Source organism: Notamacropus eugenii, chromosome 1, assembly GCF_028372415.1.
Source record: "Notamacropus eugenii isolate mMacEug1 chromosome 1, mMacEug1.pri_v2, whole genome shotgun sequence".
NCBI lineage: Eukaryota > Metazoa > Chordata > Mammalia > Diprotodontia > Macropodidae > Notamacropus > Notamacropus eugenii.
Window position 1 is genome coordinate 296,943,386 of NC_092872.1, and position 23,778 is coordinate 296,967,163.

General features: G+C 40.1%; 1 protein-coding gene across 8 annotated transcripts in view; it reads right to left on the reverse strand.

Moving 5' to 3' along the window:
- Nucleotides 1–3,596: 3,596 nt before the first annotated feature.
- The window catches only part of SLC8A3 (solute carrier family 8 member A3), a 221,091-nt gene continuing 200,909 nt past the window's right edge, over nucleotides 3,597–23,778 (reverse strand). For 3 of the 8 annotated variants that reach the window (XM_072629254.1, XM_072629255.1, XM_072629253.1), the window contains exons 4-8: nucleotides 15,446–15,463; nucleotides 10,871–10,995; nucleotides 10,095–10,194; nucleotides 7,476–7,751; nucleotides 3,597–5,790 (exon numbers count right to left, since the gene is read on the reverse strand). In XM_072629254.1, the coding sequence (XP_072485355.1) occupies nucleotides 5,414–5,790; nucleotides 7,476–7,751; nucleotides 10,095–10,194; nucleotides 10,871–10,995; nucleotides 15,446–15,463 (896 nt within the window). In that variant the 3' untranslated portion in view covers nucleotides 3,597–5,413. Of the gene's footprint in view, nucleotides 5,791–7,475; nucleotides 7,752–10,094; nucleotides 10,195–10,870; nucleotides 10,996–15,445; nucleotides 15,464–22,257; nucleotides 22,381–23,778 lie in introns of all 8 variants that reach the window. The other 5 variants (XM_072629257.1, XM_072629256.1, XM_072629260.1 and 2 more) reach the window with 4 other exon arrangements.

Genomic DNA, 23,778 nt, shown 5'->3' on the forward strand with positions numbered 1-23,778 from the left:
TTGTTGGTAAGGAGGACAGGGATTATTCCATGTTACAGGAGATGACAGTCTGGTGGGGTTCTGCCTTTCTAGCTCTTCCACATTCATTTTTCCTTTTCTAGCTCTTCCACATTCATTTTTCCTTTTCATCAGCAGCTTTGCTTGGTTTTGACTCCACGGGACTCATGCCCTACACCAGGATGAGCTGATCACCTGAAGTCTCCTCACCTCCGAGGATTGACTCAGATTACTCAGGTTATGATAATCAGCACCTTCCCCACCCACCCTCAGTCGTTTTTTCTTTCTTATTGGAGAGCTGGTGGGGGGAGCATCAATCTCCTCCCAAAGCCTGCCTTTATGGAGGGCTCAGGAGACTTAGTTTCCCCTCTGCTTGACTTTTACTTCTTTGGGATGTCCCTGTACAGGACCCCGTGACCTTCCCCTTCTCCCCCTTTCAGCCACATTTTGTATGTTGTCTTCTCAAGTTAGATTGTAATCACTGAAAGCAGGAACTGTCTCTTTCTTATTTGTATCGCCAAGGCTTAGCACAGTGCTAAGCACACATAGTAGGTGCTTAATACATGTTAATTGACTTGAATTAAATGGAGAAGTCCAAACCCTGAGGTAGTCATGAGTCAGAGGATTTGAGCACCCTATGGAAAAGGGAAATGCACTGTCTTGAGATGGACTTTATGAGCCCCATGAAACACAACCCAGTTCAGCCAAAGCCAGATTAAAATGTTCTCATCTGATTTTAATGTGTTAATGTATTAATTTAAAAATACATATATATATATGTATATATATATATACATATATATATATACATATACATATATAAACATGTGGGTAATGGTTTAGGGGCTGCTGTTTCTTTTAAGCTTTGCATCACTGCTTTAGAGGGCCTTCCGCATAATTTTAGGGAAGGTCCTTGGCATTATCTGCATATTTGTGAGGTGAAATAAGGGTTGTCCTATACCCAAGAAATGCATTTGTTATCCTGAGTATTAGTATAGGGTCCTTTCACCTGTGTGTAAATACCTAGACACAAGCTATAGTCTTGAGGTTTCCAGACTATAAGCTAAAGAGGGAATAATTCTAAGGGGAATGCCCCCACGACGCAACTCAGGCCATATAAACCCAGAGCTTGAAGTGCTGAGACATGGGTTATATTTGTATCTCTAGCTCTTAACAGTGTTTTGCACACAGGAGGTGATTCATAAAAGTTTATTGAATTAAATTGAAAGGACCTTAGAGATCATTTAGATTAATCACTTCACTTTGCAGATAGAAACTTGGGCCCAGTGAGGAAATGATTTTCCCAGAGTCACATAGTTAGAGAGTGGTCCAACCAGGACCAGAACTCAGTTCTATTTACTCTTACTATAGTGACTTTTCCATTACATCATACTGCCTCTCTCTGAGATATAAAATACCTGACTCAGATAAAACTGAAAGGTTCCGACAGCTTTTGCCCTTAAATTTATCCTTCTTCCTTTTAATGATCCTTGATCCAACAACCATTTTTCCCTTTGTTTTACTGAAGCTGGAGAAGATGAGGATGGAGAGTCTGACAATACAAAGAGAGAAAAGCAACCAGATTTCTCAATAGGAAGGAGCATGACTTCCCAGACCCACTATGCCCTTCCTTCCCCCTTCTGCCCCATAGAGACCTAATTGTAAAGGCTTCTCTGGTGAGATGCATGGTATTGGGGAGCCAAGAGAGTTTGGAAAAAGCTCTGTAACAACAGATTCAATACATAGCCTAGTGCCTGGAACACAGTAAGCACTTACGGGTTATATTTGTATCTCTTGTTGATTGAACCATGGCATCATTCTCAACACAATTCTTCCCTTTTCCCCAAGGTCATTCCAATAGGGAACATTTCCCCTGCTTCCCTCTCTGCCCACACACCCAGCATACAGTATTAGATGAAGTCTTACGAGACTGTTCACTCCTGGAGGATACAGACTGTGTCTTATCCTCTTTGTATTTTCAATAGTCTACTAGTTGATTTTCCTCCCTCTCTTCTCTACCCACTCCTCCACTTAGCTGTCAAACTGATTTTCTTACAGGTCTGCCGTGTCTTTCTTTCCCCCACCCCCAATTCAATAAACTCTAATGACTCCTTTTTAGCCCCAGGAACAAATATAAAAAATCCTCTATTTTAGCTTTTAAAGGCTTTCATAACTTGGCCCTTTCCTGTATGTCCTGTTTGCTTACACTTTCCTTCCTTCCAGATATTCATCTCCAATTTGTCACACACACACACACACACACACACACACACACACCACATATATGATAAATTTGTACATAGTTGTTTGCATCTTGTCTCCTCCTTTAGATTGTGAGATATTTGAGAGCAGCATCTGGGGTTTTTTTTGTTTATTTTCAGTTTTTTGAAGGGGTGCTTTCTTTGTATCCCCAGTACTTAGCACAGTACCTGGCACATGGTAGGCATTTAATGAATGCTTATTGACTTCACTTTTTGACATCTCCATGGTACTCTACACACAGGAAATACAAACAATATATCCTGAGTTGAATTGAGTTGAACATCCAGATAACCTGATAATTATCCAAACAAAGGGTAGAGTTAAATCAGGTCCCATATGGATTTCATAATTCCTCTTCTTTGCTGTTCAACCAGCTAAATAGTGTTATAGGTTTGCATCTGACAAATGCAAATTAAGAAATATACATGCCCACCTTAAACAACTGAGCCACTTTCAAGTGTTTATTGATGTTGCTTGATCCCGTTTCCTTTGCAAATCCCAGATGGTAACTTGAACTCTGTTTTACTGTATAATACACTAAGTTTGTCTTTGTGATTTTCTGATACTGACCTTAACAATCCCATCATAGGAATGGTCTATGGAAAGTACCAACTTAGAACTAATCTTGATGTATTTAAGTGTATTTGTGAAGGAGAAAGAATTATGTATCCTTGGATTATGAGAAAGATTCATTTTTCCCCATTCAAGATTAGTACTCGCAACTTTCTACATCCCTTCCCATTATAAAAGGTTCCTTCCTACCCTGTTCCTTCTGCAAGAATTGTAGCTCCATGAAGCAGAATGACATCCTCATTCAGAGAAAGAACTATAAAGTTACAACACATGAAGCAGACTATTTTCTCTTGGTTTATGTTTTGGTTTGGTTTGGTTTTTCTCATGGTTTCTCCCATTCGTTTTAATTCTTCTATGCAACATGACTAATGTGAAAATGTGTTTAATAAGAATGCATGTGTAGAACCCATATAAGATTCCATGACATCGTGGGAATGGAGGGGGGAGGAAGGAGGAGAAAATTTAAAATTTATGGAAGTGATTGTTGAAAACTGAAGACAAATAAATTAATTATATGTAAAAAAAAGAATTGTAACTCATGGCCTTGCTACCCTCCAGTGTCTTCAGTTCTAGTGTGGCCCTACTGGAGCTACCTCTGCAGTGCTAGCCTGTCTTTTTTCTAAATCAGATCTGACATAAATAGCATCATTGGAAGCACACTTCACCATAAATGACATTTTCATCTCAATTACATTGACTGAGGAGAGGACCCAAAATGGCATTCTGGTCTTTTGCAGTTAATAAAAACAAGGATAAATGGCATGTATTTTTAAAGAGATAGAGTATAGCTTTTATTTTTTTAACCACCCCAAAATTTCCAATGGTGACTGTCAATAGACCTTATGACATGAGCACTTTTTTTCTTTAAAAATGGGTTTAAGATTAAATGGTATTTTTTGCTCTTTTCATTTTTTTACTCTTAAAAATGTACTTATGTCAATGAAGAGACCTGAAGAATTGTGGCAGTTTTATGGTGACTATGTATGTATATTTTAAAGACAAGACCTCTCAAACTTTGTCAAGATCTGAATGACACGACAACATGTCACTCCCCAAACTAGGACCTCAGAAAATTATGATCACAGAAATATAACTCAGGTACAGATGGAAAAATATCTTCATGAAATTTCAAAACAATGAGAGACCATTAAAAGATAAGTGTCCAATATAGCCCACATTGGTGACTTAGAAGAACTATACAGGGTATCAGTGCTCATCCCTTAAAGGCACAGAGAAATTAGAGTAGCAGATGGAAGGAGTCTCTCTTACTCCCAACTTCTCCCAAATTCATGTGACTCTAAGAAATTTGGGGAACCCTAACACAATGATACTCTAGGTGGGAAGACCATGAAGAAGTCGACATTTCTCAAAAGCACCAAATGGTGAGAACACCAAATCAGTGATGTTTTTGTTTTGCCTTAAAAAAAAAATCTCGATATATGCACATGCCTCTCATCCTACCTCAAAAAGCAAATCAGAGGAGGTCAAGAAGTCACACATCACACCTTCCTCTGCCAGGTCTTTTCCATCTTGTGCCTTAACTTCCTATTGCTTCCCCAGGATAAATCCATATCTAGATAGTTCTTCGTAAAATACCATGACTATGAAGGAACTGATAAACGTACAAAAGACATGTTGTATTCAAACACAGCAATTGGGACAGGAAACAAAGATATTTGTCTTAAGGGTTTTTTTTTCCTTTTTGGAACTCTAATATTTAATTGCCCCCCCCCAACAACTGTGTGTGTGGTTATAGGTGTTTGTGTGTATGTGTTTGTGTTTGTGCGCACACATGAGCATGCGTCTTTTCACATTAAGTATATCAGTCCTATAAAAGACTCTGAGGGAAAAAAAGGAAACAAGGACAGAATCATGATGGATCTTCCTTAGGGAGAATGAGATTGTTTGCGGCTAAAAAATTCACCCTCTTTTTTCTCTATACAACAGCCCAGTGTTGCTCCATTTCATCTTTGTCATGGATGTCAGGAGGAAGATAGAATAAACAATGAGGTAAACCTGACACCAAATAACAATAATGATTACACATGACAACAATAATAACACAAATTAGAAAACGAGGCCAAGTCAAATGGTTGTGATGATTCGCCTCCAACCCTGTCAGCTGGATGTGGAAACGTGTGCGTGTGTGTGTGTGTGTGTGTGTGTGTGTGTGTGTGTGTTTGATATCCCATTGAGACCCACATGAGAAATCCCAATCTTGAGAACATGTAACAACCAAGTACAACGGAGCCGAAAAGAGTAAGATGAGCAGGATCCTCTGCTGTGGAGGCTGGGACTGTGGGGAGGAAGGAGGTGGGAGTTGATTTTGTTGCTATTGTTGGCTTGTATTTAAATACTTGATAAGTTGTAGCTTCTTTTGTCTTTCTGTTTGATTGGTTACAGCTGTACCCTTCATGTTGTCCATTAGTCCCAGGGCCTAGCTGGGGGAGATTCAAGCAGAAGATGGTGCCCCAGTGACATGGATGTCTGGTGCTTTCTCTCCTCTACCAAACATCCTGGTGGTCGCTGGAGCCGGGTGGTGAGGCTGAGAGGTTCCTTGGATCTACCGGCCCTCGGTTGCTCAGAACCCTTTGATATAACAATAGGCTTCCAGTGTGGCAAAGAGAATGTACAGGAGCCACAAGGTCACGAAGAGCAAAGTTGTGGCCAGCCTGCAGCCCCGGGGGCCACCCAATTCCCCACCAAGGTGGGGCCGTCTCCGGTATAGGAGGACGCTGATGCAGACAAAAGCAAAGATGGTGAAGAGGGTGACAGAGAAAGCCAGGGTGCCAGCTGAGACGTGGAATTCCTGTCCTTTCAGGGCCCAGTAGATGGCAGCCACTGACCAGGCCAGCCCAATGCCAAGGAAGACATTAACGGCGTTGCTGCCCGTGACATTGCCTATGGAGGCATCAGCATATACATCCTGGATGGCAGCGGCTTTGCTGGCAAAAGTGTCTGGAATAGGAAAAAGATGGGTTGGAAAACTGAGTCTTATGTCTAAGAATGGCCAACTCCTAACTGCTGAACTTCACATAGTGGTGTGGTGTAGTAGAGAGAAAATAACAATATGTTGAGAATTAAGAGACTTGAGTTCAAGTCCTGGCTCTCTGGTCATCAGCTACACAGATGTGGACAAGACACTTAACATCTCTAGGCCCCAATTTCCTCATCAGGAAAATGGGAGGCTTGGATTAAATTACCTCTAAGGTCATTTACTTTTCCAAATCTGTGGACATATTGTTGAAGTCTGGGGCCATTTTTAAAATCCACTTTTATATTTCAGCACTTGATGGACACAAACCAGCTACATAACCTTTGACAAGTCAGCTCAGTTCCCTGGGTCTCAGTTTGTTTATCTGTAAAATGAGGGGTCATGGTTCTCCATGATTCTGTGACTGACCAGATGGTCTGCACTTTGGACACTTTTATTCTAGGCCTTAACAGTCTATCCAGTGATTAGACAAGATGATCTCTTGGGTCTTCTAGCTTTAAACCCCTGATGTATTCCAGCATCTTCTCTGTGGCACGATCCTTGGACTCTAGCTGTCAGAGAGCTAGCAAAGGTGGATGATTAGAGATTGAGTCCCAAGGTGCTGTCGGCTCCATGGGATGGACTAAGCTAGACCAGGGTAAGTTTTTAGGATCACTGAGAGACATGAAAGAGTCTCAAGTCCTTGACTGAATACGTTTTTTGAGAACAGGCATTTTATTTTATAGATAGCAAGGTGGCAAAGAGGAGAAAGCTCTCAGCCTAGAGTCAAGAAGACCCAAGTTCAAAACTGGCCTTAGAAGCTGTATGGTCCTGGGCAGGTATCTTATATTACTTGTCCTTCAATAATTGTAAAACTAGGATGATGACAGTATCTATCTCCTAGAGCTGTTGTAAGGATCAAATGAGGTAATGTTTGTAAAGTGCTTGGCTCAGTACCTGGCATATAGTAGGTGCTTAATAAATGCTTATTGCCTTCTTCCCTCTACTCCATAATTAATTTTTTTTGGAGAGGGGAAGGCAAGGCAATTGGGGTCAAGTGACCTGCCCAAGGTCACACAGCTAGTAAGTGTCAAGTGTCTGAGGCTGGATTTGAACTCAGGTCTTCCTGACTCCAGGGCTGGTGCTGCCCCCCCTAGCTGCCCCCCTGTAATTAATTTTTGTGGTGCTTAGTATGAAAAATCAGTAAAGGGATAAGGTTGATAATAATAATATCTTGTTGCTGGATCCTCATATATCACTGCAATGTAAGTAGCATTAGCTCCATTTTACAAGTGAGCAAACTGAGACTTAGAGGGAGTTAAATTACTTGCTAATGGTCATCCAGAAGGTTTTCTGGCTCTAAGTCCTCAAAGACCTTCAAGAGACCACCCTCCTCATATTTCAGGGTATCCTGAGTTTGGGCCATTTTAGACAGGATTCTAAGGGAATGGTGCATGGTATACATGAAGTTCCCATTTCTTTACCATCAAGCACTGTCCAAGATTGTTGGGCAATACAACTAAGAGAAGCTGTTGAGAATCAATGACCTGAGCCCTAAAATGGCTGCTTTTGCTGAGGAACAGGGCTAAGCATAGCACCTTACATGAGTCACATAGCATTCTCTCCCCACCAACCCCATCTTCTCAGGATTCCCTTCCCACAATCTCACCTGGGACAGAGGTGCCAAAGGCCACAAAAACCACAGCTGTGACAGAGTCCTTGAGGCCAATGGTGCAGCCAAAGTGGGAAGCCAAGTCACCGATGATGGCGGTGAGCATGCCAATTATGAGGATTGAAACCACAAAGCAGGCCCAGCCATGGCAGTACTCTGTGGGGGGCACACAGGCAAATAGCACCTTCCAGAAGACAGTGAGGAAGTGCATAACGTAGTCAAAGCAGGAAGGCAGCCTCTCCTCACCTGATTCATCCTCATCTTCATCTCCTGCTGGAAGCAAGAAAAGTAGGGCCAGGTAAAGTGTGCAGAAGAACATATTTTCATTCCTTATTCTTTCTAAATGCAACCAAGAGAGTTTATATTCCTCTATTTGTGCATGTGTGTGTGTGTGTGTGTGTGTATGTTTGTGTGTGTGAGCACACACATACAAACATACACACACACACACACACACACACACATACATTGGTATTTAGAACTATTCCCAAAGGGAGCAGGAAGAGAGTCCTGCAGACCCAAGAAAATGTCCCTTTAATTACTTCCATGCCACAACAGACTGAGATTGCTATCTCTTGGGCAATCTCAAACAGAATCTAGGTCAGAGGCCTAGATGAAGTGGTGTAGGAGGGAACTACATTTGCTTCTCTACTGTGGTGAAACAAATGACACTAAACTGATCACAAAAGCCAGGAATTGGTCATCTGTGCTTATGAGATACAAACAGAGACCCAGGAAGGACAGTTTCAGACACTTGGAAACTCTGTCTTATCATTGCTTCTCCCCTCCTTTTTTCTCCTTTTTTGGGGATATCACAGTGGGATCAATAAAATGCAGAGATGATGGGGGAAGCTTGGGCAGCATTTATCATCCCAAAGTGGGTCCTCCAGGGAGGAGAAAGAAAGAAAGCTGCTGATTTTTCATGGACAGGATAGGTAGGCAAGAAAGTCACTGTCAGGGAAAGCAGAGAATGAAGCTTTAGAGGAGGGAATAAGCATTGTTTAAAAAAGAGGAGGAAGAGTTCAGAGGATTGTAGATTTAGAGATGGAAGGGATGTGTCATCTATTCCAGTTGCCCAATTTTACTAATGGCGGTATTCTGGATTTGGAGTCAGAGGACCTGTGTTCAAATCCCTATTCTTAAACCTCTCTGTTGAGGTGTCCCCAAGACCTAAAGACAAGGCAGGTGGATTCTACTTTGAGCAAGCCAAGATGGTCTATTAGGAAAAGATATACTCTACCTACATACGTTTGGCACATTTACCCTGTGACGGCATAGCATACTACTTGGAGTAGACTGGGCTTCATAATAGGTAGTATGTTATAGGAAGAAAATTACTAAGCTCATTGTCAGAAAGCATGGATTCTAGTTTTTTCTGCACTCTATGGGACTTTCAGAAAATCATATCATATTTCTGGATCTCAGTTTCCTTATTTGTAAGATGAAGAATTCTAAAAAGAATTGTAAGATGGAATAGACCTTTAAGGTTCCTCCCAGTTCTAACAGTCTATAATTCAATGCTGAATTTTTTTTCAAGAGTTCCCTTAAACACCAGGAAATGCATTACTCCTCTATTTTCCTTCCCTTTGGCCTCTTTTTGTCAAGGGACCAAAGTAGTGACCAGAGGGTAATGGAAGGAGAGGATAGATCCTTAGCCATTGATGCTGGAAAGTGGGTCAGCAGCAAGTCTTCTCTCCAGGGCTATAACTTTACTCTGACACTGGGACCTGTGGGATATGACCTCGTGGGTTGCTATGGCAATGAAGAATTCTGAAAGCAACCATGGCTAGTCAGCAACTCTCTGTTTACCATTTGCTGAGAGGCAAACACATTTGTGTTTTGCTGATATGGAATGGGAGAGAGAGGAGGCAAGAAGGGGCAGGGGGGACAGATAGAGAAAGAGAGAGAGAGAAAGAGAACTGTGGTTTTCTACCTCATGGCAGTATTTATGAGTTGTGGTTTACAGCAATCCCATGGGACATCACTAAAGGTAGTCCTTTGGTCACAGGCCAACAGAAAAAAAATGAGACATCCAGCTTCCAGTTCTGACAGGAGAATGTTTTCTTAAGGAACTAAAAGCATCTTTTAATGAAGCTTGACCTCAGAGAAGAGTTGAAGAAATACACAGGTAGAGAATTATATTTCTGCATATGCTGTCAAAATTGGTTGATATGTTGGTTTGTTTTGCTGAATTGCTTTTCTTCTCCTTATTTATTATTTATGACAAAGGGTGGTTTACTGGGTAGGAGAGGGGGAAGGGATATATTCAGAAATGAAGGTGATATGAAAACAAAAGACAGAAATGAAATTCTTCTAAAAAGCACATCCACAATTTTATTAATTCTCAAAGTTCAGAAGTAAATACACAAAGAGTGTGCTGCCTCTCCTTTTTACAGAAAAGAGAAACCAAGATACAGAAAGGTATGTGACTTCACCAAGCTTAACAATCACCTGCACATTTGAGAATAGGATAGCGAATGCTGGCACACAGGTATCCTCAGAAATAGGAATTTCTATCTTTTTCTAAGCCACGGACCAATGCTGCTTCTTTCCCCCTCCAACTTCTCACCAGTATTATCCAACCTCCTCAGCATCCATAACTCTAAGCCTTCTCACCTGCACTGACAGTGATGGCCTCCATGAATTGATCACGCCAGGAATGTGTCCCCACAACCAGGGCCAGGTTTGTCTTCTTGATTAATTTGTCCACTGTACTCTGTCAAAAAAACAGAAACCTGAAGCCATGAGGTCTGAATTCTCAGGGCCCAACGAGGAATTCCATGTTATTTAGGACAGCAAGATAGGAGAATGCCTCATTGCTAGAGGCGGGGAAATTACAAATGGATTTGCATAGGCTGAGGACTGAAAAGTATCAAAGGATCCTTCTCTCTTTTTTTCTTTCCTCATATTATTCCAGAAATAATAATACTCACAATAACCATCTCTAATAGGCCCTGTGCTGATGCAATGAGTTTATACCATCTGAGCTTTAAAAAATAAAATTATAATGAGATAGGATTAAGAACTTAAAGGCATTTGAGAGATCATCTGGTCATAGGATTTTAGCATCACAGGAATTAGCTTTGAAAGATCAACAATCACCTTTTTCAGGGTGAAGAAAAAGAAACAGAGGCCTTGGGAGGTTAGGAAACTTGCTAGTGAATACAAATGCTAAATAAGTAGCATTTTTATAATCCCCTTCTTCTAATTTCCTTAATTTGTCCTCATAACATCCCCTTGTAGCACAGTTATACCCATTTTCCAGACTAGAAAATTGAGACACAGCACAATTTGAATTATTTTCTCCCATTACACAACCATTTAATGGTGGAACTGTACCTAAACCCCAAATCTCTTGCCTCCCATCCCAGCACTCTCATTGATGTCCTGACCTTGAATTCATAGGACTCTTCAATGATTACTTCTAATTTGGGGTGCTCGCCCAACACTGGCTTTCCCATCTCTGCTATCCTCTTGGCCTCCTCCTCTTCTACAGATAGCTTCCTGTCAGTCACATCTACAACAAAACAAAATAAAACCAAGTTTCAGGATGCTTTCACCAGAAATCTGCAATTCAATGCTTTGGGCAAAAGGAGTAGGGAAAGAATATAAAAGAACATACATTTCTTATGCATATTAGCACCTTTAATTATGTAACACCTTTACCAAGAAGATCCAGGCCCTTTACAGATATCCCATTAATTTCCACAGAATGATTACTGTCTTATTTTTGCATATGAGAAATTCATCAAGGAATTGAATCACATCCCCAAGTCACTCAGTAAGTTACTGACAGGATCAAACATAAATCCCAAATCCTTGCCCAACATCTACAACATTCTGACCCCTGTTTTTTAGACAAGACTGAAATGAATATCCCATCATCTTTCACGTGGAAAAGTACTGTTGAATGGCTGAACAATAACTTCATGGTTCTGGGTAGAAAGTAAAGAACATGAGACCCAGTAGAAAGGCTTGCCATGTTGAATAAACAGCTGTTTACAGAACTCCAGAATTGGGATGGTGCCAATAAAGAGAAGGAGGCCACTTCCAGGAATATCAGCATTTAAAGAGCATACCATTGTCACAATAAGAAATCTAGAACATTTTCCCAAAACTTCATGGGCTTTCATCTAATGATGCCTAAAACTAACTCCATGGGAGCTAGGCAAAATTTTCTCAAAACAATTCTGATTATTCAACTCCAATCAGTGTCTTTGCTTCCTTCCAGAGCTCCCCCTGAGAAGTCTGCTATCCTGACTCTGTGGCCAATAGAGGCTTTCATAGGTTGAAACAGTCAGAGGCTGCTTTCCAATTATGCTAGCAAATCCCTTTATAGGCAGCTTCAATATGCAGACAGATATATTTTCTGTCTTAAAGAATAAGAAGTGTTTGGCAGCTTATTCCTTCCAGAGCTTATTTTAACTTAGACACATCTACTTCCACATGTGCTCATAAAATTAATTCTTTCATTTGGCACCTTAATTACTTCCACACCACATGCTGAGTTTTCTTGAGGATTCCTGTACTTTGGATAGTCTCAAGATACAGAGATATCTTAAGGCCTTTCCTTTCTCTATAGCTGGATGAACTGGTGTGAGAGGGAAGAAAACTAACTTCAGTTCATATTGGTGTAGGGATCCATTAAAAGGATCAAAAATGAGTGATCCTCTGAGGGAAATTCCCTAACATCAAGGATGGCAAATCTGAAGAAATGATTTAAAAAAAAAAATTTAATAGAGAGGCTGGAGCACTAAGAGCAGCCTCAGAACTGTCCATGGTGCTATCTTTCCCTACTAGGTTTAAAATGCAGCCAGACTTCGATTATTCCCAAAAAGGATTTGGATTCTCTTGTGGGAAATTGTCCCTTGAATTTCCAGGTGAGTTGACAATATCTAAATGCTTTTATCATCATCTGAGCATCTTAATAGCTAATCCCTTTAGACAATAATTGGCTATGGCTAGAGCGTAAGTAAACCTAGAAGATAGTTCTCTGGACACACAATAGTGACCTGCATCCCCTTTAGGGAGTGATTGAAGAGTTCCCTTAGGTTCTTAGAGACACTCCATCAGATTCCTCAGAAATCAGCACAAATTCTGTGTGTGTGTGTGTGTGTGTGTGTGTGTGTGTGTGTGTGTGTGTATGTCACTGTCTCACAAAAGAAGGGTTATACTCTGTCTGGCAGAGATGTGCTATTTTCCCCTAGGTCATATCTGTACATGGGCCACACAGCTCCTTGTGCCAACATAATGAGTTCCCTAGTGACATGTCATTGTACCTATGTAAGTCTTAGTCTATCTGCCAATCTAATACTGTGTCTATTAGGCAGAATATTGATTTACCTATTGACCTATCCTCTTCTCTGTGATGGCAATCAGGTTTGCTATCCAGCTTTCTATATAAATTTGTCTGTTTCTGAATCTCTGTCTACAGTCTTATACCTTGTGCATACCATAGCACCTAGAAAAGAGCTTTATAATATTAAATCCTCCATAAATATTTGCTAATCTACATGTCTCCAAAGCACTACAGATGCTGAGGCTCAGTTTCATCTACAGTATGGATACTGTAGATTTCTGTTCCTTCCATTTAATTCAGACCTCAACTAGGATTTCTTCAGAGAAGGCTGAGCCAGGAAACAATTATTCTAGTCACTATTATGCACTGTGATGTGACTAGAATCCCCTAGATTCAAGGGAAAGTAGGTATTATTGATGACCTGGACAGTCTGCTTGATGTATAAGCAAAATTTATCAAATTCTGAAGACCAGGAAGGAAAGTTTCAGAAGATGAAATGGAGGGTTGAAAAGTATATGAAGAGAGAGAGTTGTTTGTCAAGCTTAAAACCGACGAGGTTACAAGTGATGATTCAAAAAACCCCTTCACATGGGAAAAGTAGGCACAGGGAATCCCTGGATCTCAGAATGCATCCCTGGGCTTGATCAGATAGTAGAGGCATAGAAAGGTTTAATATTACCCCACTGGTAAAGGTTGCCTACTCTATAAAAAGAGTTTTAAAAAAAAAGCTTGAGGCTACCCAATGAACTTAAGTCATGTGCCCAAATGACAGATTCCCAAATTCAAAAGCCCATGAAAATGCATTCTTGCATCTAATTTGAGCTTATAGGCAGATCAAAGTTGACATCCCTGGAGGGTGGGGTGAGAGTAGAAAGTTAATAAGTTTTGGAGAAAAAGCCTTTTCCTCTAACCTGAAACCTTGGGGGAAGAAACCAATTTTAATTAGTGAAAATGGTTGAAGATTTTGGTAGAACTCTATGTGACAGAATTAAACCATGAAAATTATCAGAGAGATGGAAAAAGTGGGACAAGTGAACATGAAGCTTCTGGAACCAAATTTATTTCTTCCCTATTCTTGTCATCTTGCCTTTTTTTCTCTTTTCCTTTTCCACCTCTTTTCCTCCTTTTATTTCAAAGAAATACAGATGGATTTGCCCATACCATTAAAAAAGGAACACACTAAAATAAATGTGTGATCTACATTGACAATCCAGAATTAAGTTTGAAGGGTGACTTCAGCTACTGAAAAATGATGTAGCACGTGGTAAGGAAGAAGACCTTTGTAACTCATATGACATCAGATGGTTCTTCACCAAAAGGTCTAGGGATATATATGATATTTTCTTAAGAAGTAATAAAACATCTTCCTATAAAACCACATTTCCTTTTGCCTTGACCCTTCTGCACTAAGCTATTAGCAGCAGTTCCTCTCTAACACCCAGGGGAAAGGCAATGCTAACTTTTTGCCTTAAGTCTACTAATACTTCACAGTTGGATCCCACTCATGGAAGCATACCCCAGACTCAGGAACAAATCACATTCAAAGCCTAAAATGTATTTCAGAATCTCTTTTAAAGTAACTTGACTCCTTTCATTAGGGCATTCCAAGATTTCTATTTCAGCCAGGAGAAAAGCTTCAAATATTTCTTTGAGTTTACTTACACATTTCTTGTTACAGCTAAGTATGAAGGTCAATGGTGACATTTCCAAACATTCTAGCAGCTTGGGTCTCAGCACCAAGCAAAGAGTCTTGTACATAGTAGGTGCTTAATAAATGTTTGTTGAATTGAATAGAATTAATGAGATAGAAAAGTTCTAACATCAATAAAGTTCCCAAATTTTTGCATAACTGACTTTTCTAATTCTGGATGACAATTTGAGGGTTCCCCCTCACCAAGGTCCCGACAGCTTTCGAAACAAAAAGATATTCTCAAAATTCATCTTCAAAAGCCTGTTTTCAGGGGCTATATAGCTCAATCTCTCATTTTTCCGTTACCTAAATGAGATATTGGGTGAATCAGGATGAGGGAGGAGTCCTGTTCATATTTTTCATTTCCCATCCAAGAATCAGAAGAGACCATCTAAACAATAGGCCCAAAGAATTTTACATATGGAAGGCATCTTAGAAGTCATCAAATCCAACCCCTTCTTCATTCATGAATCCTTTCTGCAGTGTTCCTGGGATTATACAAACTCTGCTTAAACACTTTCAGTGAAGAGAAACTTCTTCCCTCATAAGGCAGGCCATTTCATTTTGGGATAGCTCTATCAGTAAATTCTTATCCTGAGCTAAATCTACCTTGCTCTAATCTCCAACCCCTGGTTCCACTTTTCCCATCTGTATACATACAGAATACACCTAATTCATCTTTCACATGAAAAGTCCTTCAGATATTTGGAAACAGTGGCAATGTTCCTGCCCCTTTCTCTTATATGTCCATATAAAAAATGATGCTAAGAATATCACCTCTGATTCAAGACTGTGTAAAATTAGTGAAATGAGACCCTAAGCCTTTGAAGAACTTGCCAGGGCTAAATATCCTTGACATCCCCAAGCTGACTGCCAAATCTTAGTCCCCACTATGACACAAGCATCCCTTAAAAGGGGGCAAAGAGCAGAAGTCATCCTGACTACTGACAGAAAGAAGAGGAAAAACAAACCTCTTACCTGGAGACAACAGGAGTGCTGTTTGAAAATGGAAACCATACAAGAAAAAGAGAGAAAATGGAAGAGAGTTAATGTCCCATATGGAAACATTTTCTAGGGTTTTTTTTTAAAGGTGCCAGAATAAGGAGAGCAGTGCTGTTAGTGGGTAAGAAGTCTGCAGCCACAAGTGAGCCTGTGCAGAAGCAGCTGGATGCAATTGAAGCTGATAAGAGGGGATGTCCATTGGGGGCTCAGGAATTCCAAATTCTGTCTTTTTTTCCATTCCCAGTACATTTGGGAATGGAATGGAGGCCAGGAATGAGTCAGAACTAGAGCTAGGCTTAGGTTAGGGGAAGAGAAAGGGTTGGTCATGTGAGACATAAGGGCCTGAGTTCAACAGAACTGACAAGAGGAAATAAGGACAAAGTCACCATCAAAATCCAAAGGCAGCTGTGCTGGACTTACCATCAGTGGTTGGTATGATCAAAAACATGAACCCTAATGGTAATTATACTTTCTAGCTTGGGAAAATGGAACTATGACTCTATGCCTCACCTCATGGGGCAAACTTCCTGCTCAGTTCACAGGATGGCCTCACAAGTTGTCCATTGGACCTAAACTGTTACAACCAGCCTCCTAGCTGTTGTGTCAAAGAGACTTCTGTCCAGAAAGGAGAAAAAGGTGGTGTGAGGCACTGTATATGTAGTACATGCTACCTTTTATTCTTTTTTTTATGTAGATGTAACAGTAGTCTCGGGCAGGTAGGTAGCACAGTGGATAAAGTCCCAGACCTGGAGTCAGGAAGACTCATCTTCCTGAGTTCAAATCTGGCCTCAGACACTAGCTGTATGGACGTGGGCAAGTCACTTAAGCGTGCTTGCCTCAGTTTCCTCATCTGTAAAATGAGATGGAGAGGGAAATGGTGAGCCACTCTATTATCTTTGACAAGAAAACCCCACTCATGAAGAGTCAGACAGGACTGAAAATTAGACAACTGAAACAGTTGTCCCTCCAACTAGATTGTAAGCTTTTTTTGAGCAAAACCCTCCTTGTGTTTCAAGACCCAGAACCAAGCAATTTTTTTGGTCATAGAAGACATTGTAGTTTGATATTTTGTTTCTATGGCATTTCACTTTAAGGAATTCAAAGTACTGTTTCTAAAGGGCCTCTGGGATGGGCAGAAGTAGTCTATGCTATTTTGCTAATGTGAGTTATTGAAAAATAGATGGGATTATGAATTATATTAGAATAAAAGTCCCAGGGAATGGAACTCAGGCCTTCTGATTCAAGTTTATTGGTCAACAAAATCACATGTGATTTTGCTTCTGGGGGGAAAAAAAGGCCTGTGAGGAAGGAAAACAGAAACTGCCTCTTCACTGACTGAGTCCAAACTCTCAGCTAATCTGCCACCCTCCCATGGAAATGACTAACCATAACACATTAAGCACAGTCAGATTTGAAAGGTATGGCCCCTTTACAAAACACCAAAGACCCACAGTTCATTTGTAACATTCCTCTTAGAAGGAGATAGACCCTAAGAACAGTAATCAAGATCATAGCACCCCTATATCACAGCTGACTAGAAGTTCACTAAGCTCTGACAATTGTCTCAATAAATCTGAGTCATGCTACTCAGCAGCTGCAAAATAGGTTGGAGACATCCAGACAGAACTCACCCTTAACGATATTAAACTCTGGGAGGCTACCACTTTTGGAAGCTGATGTTAGGGAATACTGGGACATCTGTGAGGAACACCAAAGCAGCATCACCCAACACACACCCATAAACACAAATGTGCATATATGTATGTATGTATATGCATATATATGTATGTGTATATATGTATATGCATATATATGATCCTGTTATGTTCAGGGAGGAATCCTTTGCCTGTTCCCAGAGTGCTCCAGGAAAAAAGAGGAATAACTGATTTCTTCTGTAAACAATAAAGAACAAGCATTGTAGTAACCTCACAGATTCCAAGTTTGATGCCTCATCATGGTACAGAGGTACTGCTCTGTCAAAGACTATACAAGCAAATTAAGTTCTGGCAGATTCTACCCTACTACAAAGGCTTTGTGTATGAATTTGGCAACAGAATGAATCTGCTTTCTGAGGACCAGAAACTAATCATCAATTGGTCACGCAAAATCCATGAAACATGGTTCATAGTACTGGGCAGCCCTCTGCTTGCTTCTGAAGTAATAGTGGTAGGGCACTGGGAAAAGGAACAAGAGGGTGCTAAGAATTATGCAAGTTTTAGGCTGTCTATACATTTTACCTTGGCTATTGGTGAACTAAATGTTAGATCCAACAATTGACAAGTAACATACTAGCCAAGAAATGGAATCTTAGCCATCTTGCCATGCTTGCTATTAAATGAAATAAGACAGAAGAGGATAGTTGTAGCTAAAAAGCAAGGATGGCTCCTAGGTTCTTCTTGGAGAAACAAATAAAAGCATTGGGAGAGATGATTATATCGTGTGTCCCAATACAATAAGAAATAAAATCCATAGGATAGTTCATATGGCAGTGCTCATGGTCGTTATTTGTCCTTTGCTCTTGAAGAGGACCATGACATTAGGAAGATGATACCATAGCTTGCAAGTGAATTGGATTTAAGGGAGGCAGAGCTGTGCAAAGTCACCAACCTCACTTTCTCCTCTGGAGCTATCTGGGTCTAGTGGCAAGATATAGATCAGGAAGACTGGAGATGGCCCCCAGGGCTCCTGGTAATTATTTGCAAAACAACATGAAATAACTGTATAAGCACCAATGTTTGTTGAGCAAAATTATGAAGGTGGGAAATCCTAGGGACAACTTGATCAGACCTGACAAGTTAAATCAAAATACACACTGAAACTTTGTGATTTCAATGTGCAAGTAAGAATAGGTGAAGGTGATGAGAGGGGGAAAAGACTTTTAGATGATACAGAAACCTTATTTTTCTACATCATTAACACTTTGGGAAAATACCAGGTAGGTGCTAGATATAATGAACAGTAAGTAACATAACCCACAAAAAAATGGTTATGTTTTAATACACAGAAAATGACCCATTACTGATGTGGGAATTATCCTTGATTCAGCTATTTGAGTATAGCCAGACCACCAACTTATAAAGACAAAGATAGAAATGGATACAAAACCACAAAAAAGAGTAAAAATTAGAAAAATATATGGCAATTAAACCAACTTAATACTAACTTTCAAACAAATGTAATAATAACTTATTCAAACAAAGTCATTAATATTGTAAAATGGATTATGGATGGAAGAAAGGGTATAGATAAAGTCTATAGAAATTTCATATGTAAGTTTAACCAATGTAGATCAACTGGGAAAACAGGGAGATCAAAAGAATCTTTTAGTACCTTATTCAGAAAACACTCATTTCTAAGCAAAGAGACATATAAACCAAAGACAATACTGGTTTAGAATATAAACTCATTAGTAAAGTTTTACAGAAAAGGATAATGAAAGATTATAAGCAGTGCTACTTCATAAAATGGAGGAAAATATTAGAAGCTAAATCCAGTTAAAAGAAAGTTTGGTCATTCTGAAGGCATTTAAAGGTGCAAATTCCATGGAAGGAGGGCAATAAACAAGAAAAAAATGGGAAAAACTGGTAAAGATTTTTTTTTTAACAAATTCTTTTCAGTTTTGAGGACAGTAGAGCCACCACATCTGAACATTAACATCACAGCTTCAGATGTACTTAGAGAAGAAGTAGAAATAGCATTAAAGAGAAGACAGGAAAATCATCTGGATTAGACAAAGTATATATAAAGAAAGCCAGTGCTGGATCAGCTGGGAGGGTATTAAGTAATCAATTCACAAGGTTACTTGAAGGCAAAGAAGATACCAAAGGCATAGAAAATATCTTAGATGTTATTAATGCCAAAAAATTTTAAAGTAACAGACACTATCAATATTTATTGACTTATATGTCAACTTTCCCATCTATATAAGTTTATGAGATCATTTACATATGCTTCAGGGAATTAAGTCAATGAGGGTATTGGCAGGGAACAGTCATTTTTTTGCAAGTGAAATCCCATTGTAGACAATATATTTGCCATCACATAATTTTTCAAAAGTACATATCCCCTCTCTCTCTTTCTTTCTTGCCACTTGTGTGACCCTGGACATGTCACTTAACCTCTGTATACCTCAGTTTCCTCATCTGCAAATTGAAGGGGTTGAAAAAGACAGGAAAATCAGCTGGATTAGACAAAGTATATATAAAGGAAGGCTTGCTGCATCAGTTGGGAGGGTACTGAGCAATCACCTCACAAGGTTACTTGAAAGCAAAGAAGAACCAAAGGCATAGAAAATACATATACATACATACATATATGTATGTATCTTCTAAGATGTCTTCTAGCCTTGAGATCTGTGATCCTATGACCTCTAAACTTCTCCCAGAAATTAAGGTCCATTTTTTTTTAATACAAAGATTCTACTGGTGTTATTATATAGAAGCAAGACATAGAACACAAGTCTTCAAAGACTTGAAATGAATGTCACCTAGAAGGCAATGTATAGGTTGATGCTAGATGCGAGCAGACTGCCATATTTAACAAAGAAGTTTAAAAAAAAGATTATTAGCAGGGAAACATGATAGGAATATGTGTTGCCTTCATGGATAATGATGGAGGATAAAAGTTAAACAATCCTAATGTTGTAGGGGTATACTTGTAGCATCAAGTAAGGAATCCCATCTCCAGCATGCTAGACAGGTCTCCAGGAAGCAGCTTATGAGAGTACATGAATAAGAGTCACACAGGATGAGCGGGCATAGATAGGTCAGGATTTTCATTGCTAGAGAAATCATTTCCTTTTATGCGATCACAGCTCCATTTGAGCATTGAAATAGCATAGACCTAGATTGATAGGAAATACCAGATAGACAAATGGGGGATGCTTAGATTTTCTGCTGACTTGGGCACATGATTAGGTATGATGGCACATACCTGTGGTCCCTGCTGCTGTGGAGGATGAGGCTGGTAGATCACTTGAGTTTGGGAGTACTGATCCCCGGTAGGGCTAAAGTTGATCTGGTGCCTGCACTAAGTCTGGCACCAACATGGTGAACCCCTATTAGTGTAGGGCTACCAGGCTGCTTGAGGAAGGGCAAACCAGCCCATGTCAGAAAAATAAAGGAAATTAAAGTTTCTGTGCTGACCATTATTGAGTGTGGACCCACTTAATGGCCACTATACTTCCATATCAGGAGAGGTAGGGAGACCCATTCTTTCAAAAAAAAAAATGTGTTAATTGAAATGAGAATCTGGCCATAAGAACTTGACCCTACCTCAACACTCAAGGAAAACTCTAGAGGGAATTCCCAGTGAGACTGTACCACAAGTCAAGGTCTCAAGTACAGGATGTCCATGTTTTCATGGCATCCTGAGATGCCATAAGAAGACCCAAGAAGGTAAAAGTAAGACCTATCTAAACTTCCCTTACTTCCTTGTATTTTCTTTATCCCTTCATCCTCTATAACAAATAGTTTCTGATAAATAAAGCTGAAATTATCTTAATGATAATCTTATTATGTTCATTATAAGTAAGTACTACAAAATGACAAGATTTCCCAACTAATGATGTTTCTTTTGTCTTTGTGATGCACTAAAACCCATTCATTTACTTGCCTCTCTGAGGAGAACCCATAAACCTTTACATAATTGTCACATTAATATCCCCAAGTCATAGGTCTGATCATGTTGCTTCCCTACTCAAGAACTCTCAACAGCTCCTTGGTCCCTCTTGGCATTTGAGACTTTCCACAACCTGTTGCCAACTCTCTCAAGGCTTATTTTACACTACTTCCTTCTCATGCAGTCTATTGTTCCAGTCAAACTGGACCATTTCCATCTGTACAAACACATCATCTTCCATCTTCCTGCATTTGCATAAAACATCCCCCCCCCTTTTTTTTTAATAATCCTTGTGTTCCTTCAAGGTTCATTTCAAGGGTCACCTTTTCATTAAAGTTTTTTCTGATCTGTACATCTCCTAAAGTTATTCACTCTCTGTCTTCTTAGGTGTCCCCAGAACTTTTTGTCAGATCTCTTCTTAACCTTTGCCACTCCCTACCCTACATAACACTTATCTTTGTCCATCTTGTGTCCCCCTCTGATATAATGGAAGCCCTTTGAGGCCTGGACTGTCTCACTTTTGTTTTTATGTTTCCATTACATTTACAAGTAAGATCAAAGGATCACAAATTTAAGGCTGGAATAGAATAGGTACTCAATCAGTATTTGTTGACTAGACCTGAAAATGGACACTAACAGCACTGAGTCAGACACAGCTCAGAGGAAGATTCTGGAAGGCTTATTTGATGACCTCTACTCAGCTCCCAGTTTCATGTGGTGGGCCATGCCAAAAAAGGAAGCACTGTTTCTGTTACCCCAAAGGACCTAGGCAGGGTCAGAATCTTCTGTTATCCTAAAAGTGTCAGTCATCCTGCAGTTTCCTGTTTTGGATCATCCTGAGCGTCTCTTCAGCTTCCTCTTTCTCTGGGGCTATCCTTCTACAGTGGGGAGCTGGAGATGAGGGTAAACACAGGAGGAGGGGGGAAGCCAATGAGCTTTTCTATGAGCTATTTTTCATAGAAAGTGTTCATGTAATGCTCCCCATGAACCCACAGTATTTCTGCCAGTATGTCTCTTTCCTTCCTTCTCCATGTTTGAAAGTTCCGCTAAGGCATCTGAACCTCTACTCCCCAGGAATATGATGGGATAGACAGCAATCTGAAAGAGCGGAAAAGGATACCAGAAGCTCATATGTCCAAAAATATAACCTCTGAGTTTCTTAGCCTTGCCTTTTTTGTGACATGTTTCAACTCTCAAAGGTGGGTGATGGAAGTTGACCCTTCTATTGCCTGGTACCATTGGCCTGTCTCTCTCTGGAATCCTCATATTTGGAGTCGTTGGCACCTTCTTACCTGTGATATCAGAAATGGAAAAGCAGAGGAGCCTGAGTCAGAGGCCTCCCTTCCCTATAAAATCCCCAAACCCTCATCTGTATCTTATTATTAGATGGGACATTACAGGTATTCCCATATTGCCATATAAAAATAGGTGTTCTAAGAGCCTAACGTAACCCGAGGACCAGGCCAGGAAGGCAGTTTCCTACTGAATCATTGATGTTCTTCCTCCCTGAACTGAGACTCAGATGCCCCTTCTTTGAAGGCTGAACCACAGACATGTCCTACTCCTCTGCAGAGCTTGTTACCTTCTCATCTCTGTGATAACTGTGCCTCATATTCTCTTGCTTATGCCCCCAAGTGATAATATTAACAATAGCTATCCTTCACATAGCCCTTGTAAAGTTTGCAAAATGCTTTACATATATTATCTTACCTGATCTTCACAAAAACGCTGTGAGGTAGGTGGTGTTATTAATATCACCATTTTACAGATGAGGAATTGAAGGCTGAGCATGAAGTATCTCGTTCAGAGTCACATAAGCTAGTTAGTATCTGAGGAAAGAATCAGGTCTTCCTGACTCTGAGTCCAAAACTATCCATTATTCCACTTGTGTGTGAGTTAAAAGTCAAATAAGGGCTTAGTATTTTTAACAGCATTGGCCAATCTGCTTCTCCCTATGGAAATCTCTAAATCCCCACAAATGACTGTAATGAACTACAGAGATGACATTAGAGATCAGTGGTCTCTACTTCATGGAATACCCAAAGGATAAACAATAAGTGCCCCTCCCCCAAATACTAGACTTTCACCACAACAGTTCTTTGAGTATATACAAAAATAGATACTGGTGGCATCATATAGAGACAAATAAAATTCAGCAAAGGACTAAGTAAGGCTCATTCTACCAGCTCTCATCTCTCATAGGATTCTAACTGGGAAGGGACCTTTAAAGATGATCTGGTCTGTTCCTTTCATTTCACAAATGATAGCTGGAGATGTTCAGTGACTGACCCAAGGTCATACACTAATGAGTAGCAAAAATGAGATTTTTAACTCAGGTCCTATAAGTCCAAATCCAATGCTCTTTCTACTGTGTTACACCAGCTCCTCTCTCTCTACACCCGCCCCCACAGGGCAGGTATATTCTTACAACAATTTAAATGGGGAATATTGGGCATGCCTTGCAGAATTCCAATCCTGGCCTCTTAGGTAGCTGATATTTCTCCTGACAATCCTCTCCTCTTCCAGGCCAGCTGTGCTTCTTGTGCCTTGTTCCTCCCCCAACTTAGCAGCTCATCCAGAGCTTTTAATCCTGCTTTTAAAATCTGCTCTGTTCTCCCAGCCTAGGGTCTTCTGTTTCTAATCTAGTTTCTTCCCATAACTGAAATTGTAATTTTGGCTACATGGATGGG